Source organism: Pteropus medius, unplaced genomic scaffold (assembly GCF_902729225.1).
Source record: "Pteropus medius unplaced genomic scaffold, Ma_sr-lr_union100, whole genome shotgun sequence".
Lineage (NCBI taxonomy): Eukaryota > Metazoa > Chordata > Mammalia > Chiroptera > Pteropodidae > Pteropus > Pteropus medius.
Window position 1 is genome coordinate 4,368,686 of NW_024340696.1, and position 17,800 is coordinate 4,386,485.

The 17,800-nt window shown below is 32.2% G+C and overlaps 1 protein-coding gene and 1 pseudogene across 4 annotated transcripts in view; one reads left to right on the forward strand and one right to left on the reverse strand.

The window, feature by feature from the left end:
• LUZP2 (leucine zipper protein 2) overlaps positions 1 to 17,800 on the forward strand; it is a 390,997-nt gene that overhangs the window by 273,924 nt on the left and 99,273 nt on the right. For all 4 annotated transcript variants that reach the window (XM_039865935.1, XM_039865945.1, XM_039865920.1 and 1 more), the window contains one exon: positions 16,056 to 16,118. In XM_039865935.1, coding sequence (XP_039721869.1) covers positions 16,056 to 16,118 — 63 coding nt within the window. The remainder of the gene's footprint in view (positions 1 to 16,055; positions 16,119 to 17,800) is intronic.
• On the reverse strand, positions 5,496 to 5,620 carry LOC120610824 (uncharacterized; annotated as a pseudogene).

A 17,800-nucleotide genomic window follows, 5' to 3' on the forward strand; every position in this document is an offset into this window, starting at 1 on the left:
AATGCCAATAGCTAGGCCTCTATCAGAGATTCTGACTCAGTAAGTTTGGGTCAATTTGGGCCTTAATAATTTTTTATTCTAATAAGTACCCAGGTGATACTAATGCTGCTGTTCCAGAACACACATTTTGAGATCCACTGGCATACAGGAAATTCTTAGTAAAGATTAGTAGGTAAGCAAACTGTTTCAGTATTACTATTTTTTAAGATTGTAAGGTTTCTCTCATTCTCTACACATATAGAGTTTAGATTATAAAATCCTAGATGGTGAAAACTTTCATCTGTTATTGTAACTTTGAGGCTTTGCGCTAGTGCTAGACATTTCTTAGCTGCTTTGGGAATTTTTTCAAGAGGAATTCTTTCGGCCTTCCTGTTCTTTACTCTGGCACCACTTCAGGCAAAAATATGTTCTTTCAAAAGTATCTGTGTTGTGGAAAGTGCTTTGTTTAGCATGACAATAATTGTTTCACAAAAGAGAATTCCTCCTAAGCTGAGTGTTTATGTACATAAACAGACTTTTGGGTGGGAGGCATGGAGAGTGTATTTTGAGCCTGGGCCGTGGAGATGGAAGACCTGATAAAGGTCAAAACCTATGTTTGAATCTTGGCTTTGCTTTTTCATTTGTCCGGTGCACCTAAGAGATTCACTAATCTAAATGTCCTCACCTCACTGTTACATGGAGTTAATTATTATTAGGATATGTCAAGTCTGTGATGAGTTAAAACATTTAAAATTCAATTATATTCCTTTATTTTTAACTGAGGGATTTTTGGTTCTAGTTTAAGGGAAATAAAAGTTACCCTTGATAAAGATATTTAGCTATAATGAAAAGGATGGCTGAGTATTTGCAAAAAAAAAAAAAAAAAAAAATACATATATTGGTAAAACAGATGTCTTCGTAAGAGAGATTTGTACAATGGAACAGAGATAAAGCTAGATTTGAGCATTTCTATGTCTGTAAGGTGAGTAGGATGAGCAAGTCATGTGTAAGGGGGCTGATGGTGTGTATTTTGGCTTCAGTTCTTTATGGCCAAAGCCAGAGCCTGTGACTTTGTATATACAAATAACTACAAAAAGTTGAAGATAATTTGATTTTAAAATTAAAATGCTTCAAATATTCAATAAACAATAAATAATATTTACCTACTATGCATATTCTCTCCTCTGGGACCACAATCTTAGAAGCAGGAGTTACGGTTTTGAGTCATACAATGAAATAATCATTCAAAATTCTAACATAAATATAAAATAAAAATGGAAAAACATTTGCTGATGTGAATGGTATCTAAATTAAAGCAAAATACATTTAAAAGTATATTGTAATTTTATTGATCAGATTTTACGAAAAGTTTATACAGACCGAAAATGATAAATACAATCGACTGTATGAATTTTATTTATTTATAATATGTACATTTGTAAAAATATGTCAATTAAGAAAATTGTTATATTCTCTTCATTTAGTGTGTTTATTTATTATTTTTCTGTTATTTTAGCAAACACCAAAAAGAATATTTATAATTTAATTTGTGATCTCTTATATACTGTCCATATTTTAATAGATCTCAAGTATTTAACTATTAATCTGCTACTTTATGAACTTTCAGAGGGATGTTTGTGGTGTAAAGCTACTATGAAAATTAAAGTAGCTTTATTATATAGTTTTTAAAAATGTTTATTAATATGTCTCTATGCAATCATATGAATATTGTTTTTTAAGAAATATATATTTTACATATATGATCCAATATCTTGGTTTAAATGGCAAATATACCAATTATTTCAGTCTATTGTTTTGTAGATTGTAAAGTCATATATTCTTTTGTTTTTAATAAAGTTGAATATGTTTGTTTATTTTAATAGATTTTATATCTTAGAGCAGTTTTAGGTTCACAGCAAAATTGAGAGGAAAGTACAGATACCCTGTATACCCTGTATTCCCATACACCTTTAGCCTCTTCTACTGTCAATATCCCACACAAGAACAGTACATTTGTTATAATCAATGAACTAACTTTGACACACCCTTATCACCCAAAGTCCATTCCTTACATTAGGGTTTACTCATGGTATTATAGTACATTCTATGAGCTCTGACAAATGTATAACACACATTCCCCATTACAGTCTCATAGAGAATAGTTTTGCCCTAAAAATTTTTCGTGATCTGCTTATTTATCTCCACCTCTCTTAATCCCATAGAAAACAATGATCTTTTTACTGTCTCCATAACTTTACCTTTTTTCAGAATGTTGTATAGTTTGAATATTACAGCATATAGCCTTTTCCTATTAACTTCTTATACTTAGTAGTGTGCATTTAAGCTTAACCCATGTCTTTACATGGCTTGATAGATCATTTCTTTTTAGCACTGAATAATATTTTATTGTCTGGATGTACTACCGTTCATTCATTCATTTACCTGTTGACATGAATCTTAGTTTCTTCCTAGTTTTGGCAATAAGGAATAAAGCTGCTATAAGCATCCTTGTTCAGGTTTTATGTGGATGTAAGTTTTTAACTCCTTTGGGTAAATACCAAGGAGCACGATTGCTAAATCATATGGTAAGAGTATATACAGTTTTGTAAGAAACTGCCAAACTGTCTTCCAAAGTGGCTGTACCATTTTGTATCCTCACCAGCAATGAAAGAGTTTCTGTTCTTCTATATCTTCCACAGCATTTTGAGTTGTCAGTATTTTGAATTTTTGCCATTTTAATAGATATGTAGTGGTATCCCATTGCTGTTTTAATTTGTAGTCCCTAATGACATATAATGTGAAGAATCGATATTGCATGTTGATGTCTTTTTGTACGCACCATACATGGGTTACTTTTATAATATTCGAAGAATGAATAAATGAATGACAAAATGAACAAAATAAAAACCAGCGTTCTAATTTTAATGATAAAAATTTACACAGAATTAGAGGTCAAAACTGAGATGGAGAGAAGTAAATTTGCCATGATATCTTTAAGTATAATCATATGAACATCTAACTCCTCCACTGTATTCAGAATGCACTCTGAACACAGATGTTTTCTCTAAGATCAAATTACTTATTCACATGCAAAAATAATAATAATAATATGATATAATTTCCTTTCAAAGGAGAAAGTCTGTGTAGCAGTCCTTGTTCTTCTCACAGCATGCCAAGTCACTTGAAGGACAATTGCTGTACTGGGATTATTAAGTTTTAGATAAGCAGAAAAAGGATACAGGAAGAATACTTGATATTTGGGGTACTTGATATTTGGGGTACTTGATATTTGGAGCAAAATTTCAGATAGGACTGAGCAAACTTGTGCTTAAGAAGAAGGTAGTAGATGCATTTGACCCTAGATAAAGCATAGTTTGATTTTAGTGTCAAGTTTTTTTTCAAATTTCTCTTTTGATCCATCTCAGTTTCTTTAGTTTAATAAAAAACACTAAGCAGTTATCTTTATTGTCACCAGCCACTTTAACCAGGCTCAAGCATGGTTTGAGCAGATATCTAGAAGAAATTATCTAACCAGTACTAACATTTTTGCATATCTCAATTTGTTCTATTTATTAAGTCAGATAGAATACAGATTAATCGATAGTAAAAAAAAGTATAACATTCTAGTGAATCGAATGATATTAATCATACTGAACTATTTTCTAAGAACTAGCATATGAATCAGTACAGATTAGGCCTATAGTTATAGGCACTCAGAGTAGAAATTCTATTTTACTTTTGCATATACCTATAAAATGGGCATATCTACTTAATGTTTGAAAGTAAAACTTTCCATCTTCAATATTTCCTCAATGTGCGTGTTTTAAAGTACTTGCGCTTTTTATTTGTAAACACTTTTTCTTTCTTATTTCAGAAGGTATAACTTGAAGGTGTTTGTTTTTGTTTTTGTTTTTTGTTTGCTTTTGTTGGAAGGGAATTAATATAGTTCTTAACTTATAACATGCTGGAATCTATGAAAACATTATGCTTTTCATACAATTGCTTATTATTTTTTGACAAAAGTCTTTCAATTAAATCTTTATAGTCAGACATATTCTTATTTAAAAAATATGACAGCTGTTTTTCTTTTTTTTTTAACCAGATCCAAAATTGAGTCTAGCACTAAGGAAAATTGTGACACAGCTGTGGATATAAAATAAATACGTAATTTGAGAATTATTAGACTATAAGTGAAATCCACCTCTTACACATTTCTCTATGACATAACATTTGGTTTTGAGTTTAAAGTTTAGTATAAAATTTATTATGTTCATACTCTATTAAGAACATTTTATCTGACACTGAGGAAAGAAAATGCAAAAAAGGGGTAATCTTTGACCTTAAAAACCCTGTCACCTGGAAGAGCCCAAAGTTTGAAAAAAATAAAAACTTCAGAATTTTAAAATAGCCAATAACATAACCTCAACCCTAAGATATAACATAAGCAAATATGAGAGTAGGAGGTAACTCAAATGATGGGGTTCTTATTAGAAAATATATTTAATGAGAAATATATAAAGGACTAGAACTTGAAGAATATATCTAAATTAGTTGCAAAGAAGACAGTCTAGGCTTGCTGTAATAAAAAATATGGTATGACATAATTAGTAATAGCAATTATTATTATAAATGATAACCTTAGTTACTTTCTATATGCAAAACACTTGATAAGTGCTTTACAGTCATTATTTCAGTGCTCACAACAAATACATGGAGTAGTTACTCTTTTTATTATCATTTAAAAATTTTGGACACCTAGGCACAGTGGTTAAGTTACTTGGAAAAATCAACTAGCTAGTAAAATGTAGAAAGCATATTTAGCAGGTAGAGGCAACCACAAAACTACTAGGCAAGTACTGATGAGCAGAAGTAAAGAAAATTAAAGCAAAAACAATAAAAAATAAATAACATCTCCATCACAAAGTAAATCTGCATGCCCAAATTCCAAAACACATAAGAAACTCAGGGATAAAAACCACAGTAAATAAAATTAACAAATAGAATTAAGTATAGATAATACTAATTTTTTTGGAAGACCTTGACAAACATTTTATATATGTATGTATGTATGTATGTATGTGTATATGTATTTATTTAGATAGAGAGGAAGTAGGATTTATTGTTGGGCACGAGTAAACAACAGATAGTGCTGAAGCCTCCACAAGAGGAGGTCCAATCATTTGTCCAAGGGGCCATGATTAGGGATAGAATTGACCCCACAGCCATCAAGGATGAGCTGCTGATTTTCAGCTACCATATCTTCAAATTCATCTGCATTAAACTTGGTAAAGCCTCACTTCTTCATGGATCTTCTGGCAGCCAGGGAACTTGAACTTTGCCCTGTGTGGGACTTTAATCACATGCCCTTGTTCTGCAACTTGGTGTAGATGGACATGATGACTTGGCCAGTGTGAACCTTGGCCACTGCCCTAGGAATTTCCAAAGGCACCCCACATACCCTTTTGGGGCCTAGACTGGGTACAGCATGAGGTCAGATATGAATGTGCACTAGAGAGAGCCGTCTTTAAGGTCCTTTAGGGCAATTAATATTTCCAACAGGTGGCATACACTACCAAGGAGGTGGCTGTTGCACGCCAGGCCACCACAGGGAAAAGAGCACAGGCAGATTCATTGGCTGCAGACAAAAAATTTAAAATAATTGTTTCTGGTAACTTCAAGAGATAAATGCAAGAATATGAAAAATAACATTATTTGTAAAACTGTTAAGAAAGAAACCAAAATAAATAAATGGATATAAAATAAGAAAGATTATAGACCTTAGAAAAAGTATGTGTTTATAGCCATTGGAATGATTTAAAATTAAAATAATTTAAAATAAAAATATTTTAGAGAAAATTTTTAAAAACTTTTGTCTGGACAAATCTGAAGAGAAAAATAATGACTCATAGCATAATTTGAGAAATTAACTTAAAATTCTACACTAGTAAATACGGGATGTGTGTGTGTTAGGAGACACAGATGAAAGATTGAGTCTATGATAGTTGTCTAATAAGTTCTTGAAAAAAAAAAGAATGGAGAAAAAGATGCAGATGCAACATTTAATTATGAATATATACTTTATCATAAGCCATTTACATGCATTGAGTAACATATACATTGTGACAAAATGAGAAGAGTCAAGAATGCTCCAAGATTTTTAGCACGAACAGTTAGGAAGATGATACTGTCCTTAATTTAAAGGAGATAACTGTAGGTGAAGGAGGTTTGGCGGGGAAATGACACTAATTTGGCATGCGTCATGAGATGAGTATGTGTGACAGACAAGTTAACAGTTAGATGAGAAGACAGGTCTGACAGGTCTAACCAAGAGTTATAAGTTTGGTAATCATCAGAGATTGTATTTAAAGACATGATTGTGAATGAGATCACTGTGGTAGTGGGGGTACAGAGTAAAAATGCCCAAGTACTCAACTGTGAGTTACTCCAGAGTTGAGATGTGGGAAGCAATTGGGATTGACAAAAGATCATTGAGGGAGAATTCAAAAAAAGAAAGAGAGACAACAAAATGAAAGGTGAGGTGTTCCACAAGACAAGTGGAAACAAAAAAAATATCTCAAGGAGACGTAATAATCAACTGTGTCAAATGCTGATGCAAGCAAGACAAGAAAGACAACCAAGAATTGTTTCATGGATTTGGCTAGGAGCATGCAAAGAAAACTTGGTTCCTTTTCTTCCCTAACAAAACACACCCCTTATTAGTGAAGATAAATTTATCATAATACTAAAACAAAATATATCTGTTCCCCAATCAATTTAATGTATAAAACCATCAATAAGGTTAACTTTTGTAAGCTTGAAGCATAAAAGTGAATGACAAGCATATTCTTCCTGCCACATCTTGTGGGAATTTTCCTGTAATCTTTAGAGGAAAAAGAAATTCCAAGTATCAAATAAATCATCTTCTTTTGAAATTTATAACAGTTAAATTTTATTGTCTGACTGAACTATAACATCAGATCCTCACTACTACTACTCTAAAAAGGAATTACTCACGACAGTCAATATTTGGCAAGCTTCAATTAACTCTTAAATAATAGACTGGGTCCAAATTTATTCTCATAAGCAAGCATTGATGACCTTTAGTCATCATGTATGCAACGGTGATTAACTAGCAAAGATTGAACAAAATGATTTTTAAAGTTTATGGAATTAGTGACATAATTTTGATATTTCTTTATGCAGTTATACCACTCGTATTGGAATGTGGAAATATGTTCTAACACTTTTTTAAATCCTGGGCCTAAGGAGATGTAAGGTAAATTTTGATGAAACTCCAAAAAAAAAAAATTAAAAAAAGAATTCACTCCTCTCACAAAGTTGGATAAAGAGAGATATTTTCTCTTAATTTCTGTAGTCACTCAGCTGTGCGTCTGGTATAGAATAGCTTCATTGGACTGAGAATTCCCAGCAGAACTGCAAGGAGAGGGTGACAGATGTTCGAGTCTTAAACAGGCAGAACAGGAGGAAAATATCCTAATCGTTTCTAATAATTTCACAATATATTTACTTTGCCTAGTTACTGTTCTAGAGAAAAAGTTATTTTATAAACTATAATTTATCATATTGCCTGGTGGGGTTGGATTGACTGTATCTGGAATTAAAAACTCAAAGACCAATTCCATGTTTATGTACATTTTGGTTATCGTTTATTAATTTCTCAATAGAAATCCAATACTTGTCTTTATTTTATCTTTTTTTTTTAAAGCAGAGGAGAATTAGTAAAAACTATATAGCATGATGGAGAAGATCATAAGTTCTGTAAGGTGTTAGATGTATACTAATCCCAGTTCTATCACTTAGTGACTGCTTCAACATGACTTCATTAAATAATATCGTTAAGCTTCAGTTTTGTCATTTCTAAAATGGAGATAATTAAAAACTTTTTTCTCATAGGGCTGCTGTGAGAATTCAATGAAATAATGTATAGAAAGCACTATGTAAAATACCTAGCACAAAATAAGCATTCAACAAATGCTAGTTTAAACACACACATGCACTCAGCAGCTGGTGATTTTTTCCAGTTTTATTGAGGTATAATTGACAGATAACATTGTCTAAGTTTAAAGTGTACAACATGTCAAGTTGATATATTTATAGTCTTGGTTAACACCTTCATTCCATCATAAAATTGCCTTTTTCTTTCTTGTAGTGAGAACTTTTAAGATCTACTCTCTTAGCAGTTTTCAAGTATATAATACGTTATTGTTAAATAAAATCCCAATGCTGTAATTGGATCCCCAGAACTTCATCTTTTAACTGATAGTTTGCACCCTTTGACCAATATATCCTCATTTCCCCTACTGCCCAGCTGCCAATAACTAACATTTTACTCTGTGTTCTGCAAGTTTAGCATTTTTTAGATTCCACACATGAGAGATAGAATACAGTATTTGTCTTTCTCTGTCCGACTTATCTTTCTTAGTATAATGCCTTCAAGATTTATCCATGTTGAAAATGTCAGAATTTCCTTCTTTCTCATGGCTGAACTAGATAGATAGATAGATAAATAGATAGATGATAGATAGATAGATAGTCTTCTTTTTCTGTTTATTTGTCTATTCATCTGTTGATACTTAGGTTGTTTCCATATCTTGGCTATTTGAATAATGCTGCAGTAGACATGGGAGTGCATATAGCTTTTAAATATCCTTTTTAAATTTTCTTTGGATATATACCCAGAAGTGGATCATAGGATCATTCTATTTCAAATGTCTTGAGGAATCTTTATACTGTTTTCCATAGTGACTGCACCAGTTTACATACCCTTTTCTCCACATCCTCACCAAGACTTATCTCTTGTCTTTTTTATGATAATCATTATAACAAGTATGAGGTGTTATGAGATTTTGCTTTTGATGAAAAGCAATGCAATGTTGAACGCCTTTTTGTGTACCTGTTGGCCATTCGTATGTCTCCTTTGGAAAAAAAGTCTATTCAATTCTTCTGCCCGTTTTTCTAATCAGATATTATTTTAGTTAATGAGTTGTATCAGTTTTTTATTCTACTTATAAAATACTGCCTAAACTGCTAATTAAACCTATACTACTGCAAACAGTAGATATATTACTGAATTTGAAACAAATAACAAAAAAAAAAAATCCCCTACTTCCTAAAAAGTAAATCTGATCATGTGACTTTCATGCTAAACATAAAATGCCATTTCTTCAATGGCAGACAGGGCTGTATGAGGCCAACCTCAACACTCTTCTCCAGTCTCATATCTCACCTCTTTCACCAGTATCTTATGCATGATTAATCGAATATCTTGTAGTTCTACTGCACATACTCCTCTCTCTTGACATTTCCTACTGTTTAGCTGATTCCTTTGCACACCTAAAGACAGCTCAGTGTCACTTTCTGAGTAGATGCCTCTCCAGAGCCTTTGGGTGCTATCATCAGCCTCCTTCATGAGCTGTGAATTCTTTGAAGAGAGGGACTGTTTTAGACCTAGTACTAGTAAGTAAAAGGTCTTTATAAATGTTGACAAGAAAGTTAATGCTTTTGTCATAAAGTTATTTCTGGAGTCAATGTCATCTTAGATGGTTAGCCACATTTTAAACCTATCAGGATGAGAGCTCTGTGATAGGAAAGGGAGTTAATAATAGCAAAAGCGGGTTTCATTTCCAAGAGAATTGTCTATTTTAAAGGAGGAACAAATATGACATAGAAATATCATTTAATGCAATGATTTCACAATAAAATTTTATTTGTAAGAGAAATTACAGGACTCATTAACCGAAATTTATCTGCCATCTTCTAAAATAATAAATATATGTATTTATATTTACTAAATATATAGTTAATAAATATATTTATATATAAATTTTATTTATATTTAATAAATATACATTTAATATATATATTTATATATGAATATATATAGTGATGCTGGAACCCTGAACCTTCTTGGAGTGCTGTCCTAATCAAAATATATATGTATATATATTTTTTATTTTTATAAGGTGAAGTGAATTTTATTGGAATAAAGATTGCTAATATCTATTGAGTGCTTACTATGTGATAATCACTATTATAAATGTTTTGCCTATATCATCTCATTTAATACAACCACCCATATAAATTGATTATGATAGTTTTATGATTTTACGAATGGGAAAACAAGCACCAGAGATTATAAGATGCATCCAAAATCACTGAACTAATAAAAAAAGTAGAATTCGTGTACGGTTGTTCTGTCCCAAGAACACAGCCAATGTGCTGTATTTACATACTATTTAAAAAATAGTCTTGTAGGTACATGATGAGATTAATTAGCACACAACCTAATTAATTTAGTCAGTGAATTGGAATGTATTGCAATAATATCTTACTTGACATAAGAAAAACTCATCATCTCGCGTCCCTTATATACCCCTCTTAATGGGATGGGGGCAATAGTCCTGAAGGTACGAGAAATCTGAGAGATGACCTAGATAGTCTGCATTATTTCACACATGTTGACACTAAGTTTCTAAGTGTTAAATAATTTGCACTAGATATAATGGCTAGTTTGGTGCTAAGCTAAGAATGAAACTCTCGTGAAGCAATCAAATTTTCCAATGAATCAGAGCCAAATTCGATATCCATCTTTTTCCCAAGGTTATCTCAGTGAGGAAATCTTTGAGCACTTGTCAAAGTTTTGTTACACCTGCAACTAATTTAGAATTCAAGTTGGCAGAACCAGTTCTCAACTAGGGTATCTGCTATCACTTTGATGATAGAGCAGCTGTCCAGTGATTTTATTTAAATACTTATAGAATGATCCTATCACTCACATTTATTCAATTCTAAATCTTTCTGTAAAAATATAAATCTTGATGAAAGTAGCAATTAGTCTACATATAGATTAAATCATAGCATTATATTTAAACAAGGAGATAATTTGGAAAAAAAATTAGTGAAAATGCAAAGTATCTTTCTTGCTACCTACATTACATTTTCCTTTAATTCCAAAGGAATATCTTCAAGCCTTTTTTTTTTGAGTAAAGTTCTTTCAGTTGTTTAAAGTTCTGCATTTATATTATGTTATGGATAGGTGGCTGATTCCCCTTGGCCTTTTTCTCTTGTATCAGTCTGAAACTATTTTGTAGACAATTTATCTCCCTCCATTTGGAAATTCTACTTTTTTCTTTTATGTGGCTTAGAATAAATAAAAAGCCCATATATACATTTTTTATTTTCCTTACTTTCTGTGCACCTAAGCTTTTTTCTAAACGAAAGAAAAAAGTTCTTTCCCTTTATTGACATCTTTACCTCTTATTTTAAAATAAGAACTTTGGAATAAGAATCTTTAAATTTAAGAATTCATCAGTTGTATAGTGGATTGTGTGATTTAACAGCTTTCTTGGGGTTGGAGGAACCATAAATACTACATAAAAAGTGCAAAATGTTGTAGACTATATCCTGACTTCAGAAATATTAAAATGTGAAAAAAATTATCTTAGAATTGAGGAAATAAACACTCATGGTTTAGATCTCAGTTCCATACCCCATCTCTTTCCTGAAGTGTTCTCAGTAAAAGATCCTTAGGGGATTTGTAAAATATTATTACATCTGCTATTATTTATTTTAAAAACAAAGTATTTATGTTACATATTACACCTAAATTTTATTGCTTTCCTAAATACAGAATATAAGATTTTCAATAGCAAAATGACTTATTTCAAAAGACATGCCCATTTTCTGGGCATTTTAAAAATACATTTAAATTAAAACAAACATGTATCTCAAGCAGTCAAATACAGTGGTTTCTGCACAGTTTCAGGAAGTTCTAAAACAGGATTTGCTTTCTGCAGTGAGTCACAGCAATCTCTGGTTTTATTTTGAATACCACTGCAGGTGTTTTTACTTTAGGTTCATATTTAATTGCACTTTAAAGACATTAATACATGTTTTCAGCTGCATAGCAGCAGTGGTATATTTTATTTAAATCCAGAAAATAATGTGATAAACACATTTACATAATTCATTATATTTGACAGTACTAAGTGTTCCCAGATTTTGACTTACACCGTAAAAATTCACTGAGACCTCATCATTTCACCTTATAATTAAGTACACTGATTTAAAGTCTCTCATTTAGTTGTCACAATAACTCTATTTCTGTCTTATAATCATGCATACCTCCTTCTACTTCGTTTCTGTGTGTTTTTTGAGTCTTATTCCTCAGGCTTTGTCTTTGTTCTATATGGACTCTTCACAAGAAATTCATGTTTTTCTTCTTTTAGCCATTATTGGTTTCTATTACTTGCAAACCAAAATACAGTTAATACCTAATTTCATTTGAAAGCACTGTGTGAAATGGAAACTCATAGTCATTTTGGAATTTTTGTATTTACGTATAGCAAGATTATAGAGATATATTAGATTTATATCTCTTTCTGTTTTGTAGCCCAGAATATTTGTTGGGTTTGAGATACCACGTAAACTATATTGAAAATGTGATGTTTTAGGTTCTCAAGCAACAATCAAAGCTAGATTAAGCAGATCTATTAGTTAAGAACGATTTTCTGTTACAATCAGGTTTGAGTTTGAGTTTTTATTGTATCAACAATGGGAAATATTAAATAACATTTTTAGGCAGGACTGGGACATATACAAGCTGGTTCCCAAAAAGGTTGTAGGGGCATTTGTTTTAATCTACCCCAAATTTGTACAGAATTAAATTAGGAAGAATTCTCTAAGTAGATAGTAAGCAAAATCTGCCTTTCATTTTGAGAAGGCAAAATATGTAGATAAGTTCTCTGCCCACATCCTGATAAGCTATAACATCAGCATTAGATATAAACTTGATTACTTGGATGTTCTTCTTTGCTACTCTGAACCTTAAGGACGTGACAGAATTATGTGATTATGTAAGATAGAGTAGACAAAAAGATTTCAGTGTCAAGAAAATGAAAAGGCTGGTGCTAGAAGCATGTAACTGAAAAACCCAGAATAATAGCTTAGGGCAAGGCTGTATGAGGCGGTGAGGAGGGGACAGCATCACCAGGATTCAGTATTTCTCTCTCCATACTGAAATGTTCTTTTTGTATGCTAGATCTATTCTCAGATAAGTTCTGACTTAGTGATTAACCTCAGTACATTTTCCTCAATAATTCTTGATAATAAAAGATTTATATTTGAGTCTTATCTGTGGTGTTTTTGTTACTTTACTAAATCTGAACTAATACTCTTATTGACTGGACTCGAGTCTTATCCTTTCCCTTGATATAGTGGATAGAGTTAGAGTCACACAAGCCACATGGGATTAGCATGGAAAATATTTCTCATAAGAAAAATAAGGTACGTTTATTAGAAGAAGGGACAGTAGAAGTATGGCAGGCAGAAATAATAGACATTCAAACATTTAATTTATATCCCCTCACATGAGGCATAGTTATAATTGAATTCTGACATTGTAGATAAAATTACCCATGCAAATTGTCATTTTAGATCTTATAAAAGCATTATTAGGTTTGATACAAATGAGATCCATAGTTTAGAAGGAAGATGAAATGATATGTTTGATTACAGAACTATAAAAACCATGTTCTTAACACCTAAATAATACCAAGCCATATATTTTGGGGGGAGTTAAAGAAGAGGTATTGTCACTAGTCATGAGTGGACAAGTTAAATCAGTGAATTGTCTGGGAATCAGTATTCGCTCTCTAGTGCTCTGTGCCATTCGCATTTCTGAAGAATGTGCTATATAAGGTCAATCTCATTATAGGCCTTGACAACTCTCCCTTGTGTCCCCCAATTGGCCCCATCGTGGGTGATTATAACTAATTCTCCTCAGTTCTGGATATATTTCAACATAGTGAAATACTATAGTTCATAAGCTCTAGAAAAGACATTTAACTTAATGGTACATACTGCTTTACACAGTTGCCCAGAATTACCAACAGCCAGAGCAGACTGTGGACATGAAATATGATCACTGCTCATTTTGGGGTGGCCAAAAAGATATCCATGTTGAGGAGTGGCAGTCTTCCCAGTGTGCCAATCAAGTACATTGCCTAAGCTATCATAAATATTTTCAGTGAAATAATGTTTTATTCACTTCTTTGTCTCTCACCTTATAATTGAACAAAATGAACAAAAAGGGTGTGTGTGTGAGAGAGAGAGAGAGAGAGAGAGAGAGAGAGAGAGAGATATTAAGTAAAAAGGGAAGAAAGAAAATACTTTTAAGTGAAATGGAAATATTAAGTAGCATAGACTACATACACCGATTTTCAAATATACTCACTTTATTATCATTTATAAAGTTATTCAGGTGTGGATGCTTGTGTTGACACGTAAATCTTCATATCAGATGTACTTTGCTCAATTATTTATTTATTTATTTTTATTTAAATTTTATTTTTAATATATTTTAACTTTTTTGTTTTGCAATTATTTTTCTATAGAAAAGATCCTGGCAAATTAATAGGAAATATTCTCATGTACTTTAACCCAGAACTTCTACAAAGTGATAATACAATTTTTGAACCAAGAAATTAACATTAATACAATACTATTAAACAAACTAAAGACCTTATTTGGATTTCACCAATCTTTCCACTAAAAGACTATAACCATAAAAAAGATGAAAATCTCAGTGAGTATCAAATCTCTAGAGATAGTGAAGATATCTCTATGTACAAAAACAATAAGTGAAATCAAAAAGAGAAAAATGGACCATTTCATTAAGAAAAATTTAAAATTCCATAACTCAAAAATATCATAAATGGATATAAATAAAAGGAAAACTAGGGATTTTTTTTAACTTACAATCTGAGCAACACTGCGGAGTTAGAACATCAGTATGTATCCTGTTCTTGTAGTTTACAAGCTTTTAAATATAGAAAAATGTATAGTATTAAAGCTTCTTTAAAAACTCAAATCTTGTGCTTTTATGCTGCATACAAATATTTTCAAAAAGACATTACTTGAGTGAATCAAGATAACTCCTCATATGTGTGAAACATTTTATGGTACTGAAATTCTAAATGAGCTTTTTAGAATTTCAACTCTTAGCTAAAAAAGAAAAAAAAATAGACAAAGGATTCTTTCTGACTGAGGCAGCTGTACCTTCTCTTTGCATGACAGAAAAATAAAATAGGAAACATTGTTCATAAACAGGTGAGAATTGTGAGTGAAGAACTCTTAAATTTGATGTATTCGTTCATTCAGTTATCCATTCACTCTGCATAAATTTTGTTCGGTTTGCTCTCTTTAGAGTTGTTATGTATGAGATGCACTTTACCTTACATTGTTTCTTTAGAGACAGTATGAAGCCTAAATTCTGTGAGTTTTACAAAGTTTTCTGCTCTCCTTTAGCCTGCCTCACTAAAAGGGTTCTCGATACTCAGTTACTGAGGCAAAGACAGAAAAGCCTGAGTGTAATGAGACAGATATAATTGAATAGCTGTAAGTGTTTAGATTCAGATGCATAAGAATATGTGGCTTTCAGAGTAACAAACATTTGTCTAAGAATCTAGGTGGATTATAAGAAGTTCAAAGTTTAACAGATCCGTCTGTACTCAGACTCAGCAGAGAGCACACTTATAAGGCCTGGAAAAGGAAATAGCTTCTGAGCATCCAAGAAGCCCTTTGAGAGCAATGCACAGGTATTGGGAATATGAGGACTCTAGTCTTTAAAGGGAATGCAGACCCTGATGGGTCTATGGCTATATTATATGAGGTAACCAGCATCCAGGTGATAGAAATAAATACTTGCTCTTTAGAGGAGTGCTTTCAGAAATTAGCATCAATTGTAGATTTGAAACTAAAATTATTTTAAAAATAACATATACAAATAGAAAACAAAAGTTAAATGTGAGGCCAAATAAAGTCCCATCTTTTTAAATAAATGTATCAATGCCAATACATCAAAATTTTAATTAAATAAAAGAAACAGTCTTTTACATTACAGATTCTACTCCATTTATATAAAATTCATTATATGTCATATCATAAAGGACTCGCTCATGAACAAAACATAGAAAAATGCAATGCTATTGACATATTTAAGGAAATTCTTAATATTTTATTACTTCTTAGCAATATAACTATGTTTCTTTCCTCAGAATAAAAGCTTGAAAAACAAACTCTTGTCAGGAAATAAGCTGTGTGGCATTCGTGCAGAAGAGGTGAGTAAATTTTCTCTTCTAACTTCACTTGGATAGAAACAACATTAATGCCAGATTTTTTTTGAACCCAGACGTCTGGTAACTTTTTTCTTCTTCTAATATAATCATACAAAAGTTGATGTTTTAATAATAAATTCAAGCTATGAAGGAAAGTTTAAATTATATTCTGTGCATTTAGTATAAGTATGCATTAAAAAATGAAAACCCAAAATGGTTAAAATGAGTTTTGGACTGGTAAAAGCATGAATTATGGGAGAAGTGAAATTGGGCAAATCATGCACAGCATATATAGTAGTAATCTTTCATTCCCCATTGGTATTGGCCAACATTAGTTTGGGGGAAAAAAAGTTTATTTTCCTAAATCATCCTGGCTATCAATCAATCCTGGAAAGCAGATTGCAACAGCAGGGCGATCATGCTAATCAGCTGTGAATTTGAAGTTGGGAAAGATAATAGAAATAGTCCTTTACTGAAATCAGTAGCACAAAATTAATAATAGTCATAGAAAGCAGGAAATATCTTAGAGATGAAGTTCATATAACAAGTCAGGGATGCTGTGTTCAAAATATCATTATTTTGGGTCACTTGAGAATCTGCGAGGAAGAGCAGAGTTGTAGTAAATGTAGAGTCCTGAAGTAGAAATAGAAGTTCAAGGGGCTGACGGCTCAAGGGTGAGCTTTTGTTCTTAAGATCCAGTATGAACCATATTCACACAATGATGGTTCTTTGTCTTCTTATGCCTTATGTCATGTATTTCACTTTCACTAACCATATTAAGAAAAATAGGATGCCATTTTATGGAAATGGGAAAATAGCAAATAGTTTGTGAGAAACCACAAATCCTTGCTGCTTCTGGGTATGCAGTTTAATTGAATAATCTTGAATTATTATTATGTCAAACTCTTCCTCTCTTCCTCCTTCTCTCCCTCCTTTATTTTCTTTCTCTCTCCGCTCCCCCAACCCCACCCTGCTTTCTTACTCCTCCCTCCCTCCCTCCCATTACTCCCCTTCTTTCTCTCCTTCTTTCCTTGTCTCTTTCTTTCTTTTCTCATTGCATTTCTTTATGTTGTTGTTGTTTGTTGTTGTTGTTGTCATTCTCTCTTATCAGCTTCCTGATTCAATAAATCACAAAATGCAGGTGGCTCGCAATGAGGATGTCTGTGAAAAACTGTTTCTAATATTAGAATCTTGCAGTGGTGTGTAATTTACAACACTTTCAATTTTATACTCTAATTCATGGGTCCCCAACTTCCAGGTACTGGTCCGTGGCCTCTTAGGAACTGGGCCGCAGAGCATGAGATGAGTGGTAGGCTATCAAGCGAAGCTTCCTCTATATTTCCAGCTGCTCCCCACTAGCATCATCACCTCAGCTCCACCTTAGGCATAGATTCTCACAGAAGCACCGGTCGCTGGTGCCAAAAAGGTTAGGAACCACTGTGTGCTTCCAATATTGGATAATGGTTTAGGAATTATAGTACCATACCATACTATAACACAGTCTCCCACTTTGCAAACTCTACTACCTTGCATGGTTAGAAATGTTCTGAATATAATCGGAAACTAAATCACAATACACTCACTGTTCATTCAGTGGAAGACTCATTTATATTCAGTGTGTGCTTGGAAAATATAAGATTTCAAAAATAAGAACAGACTTCATTTATTAAAGAGGTCTTCATATT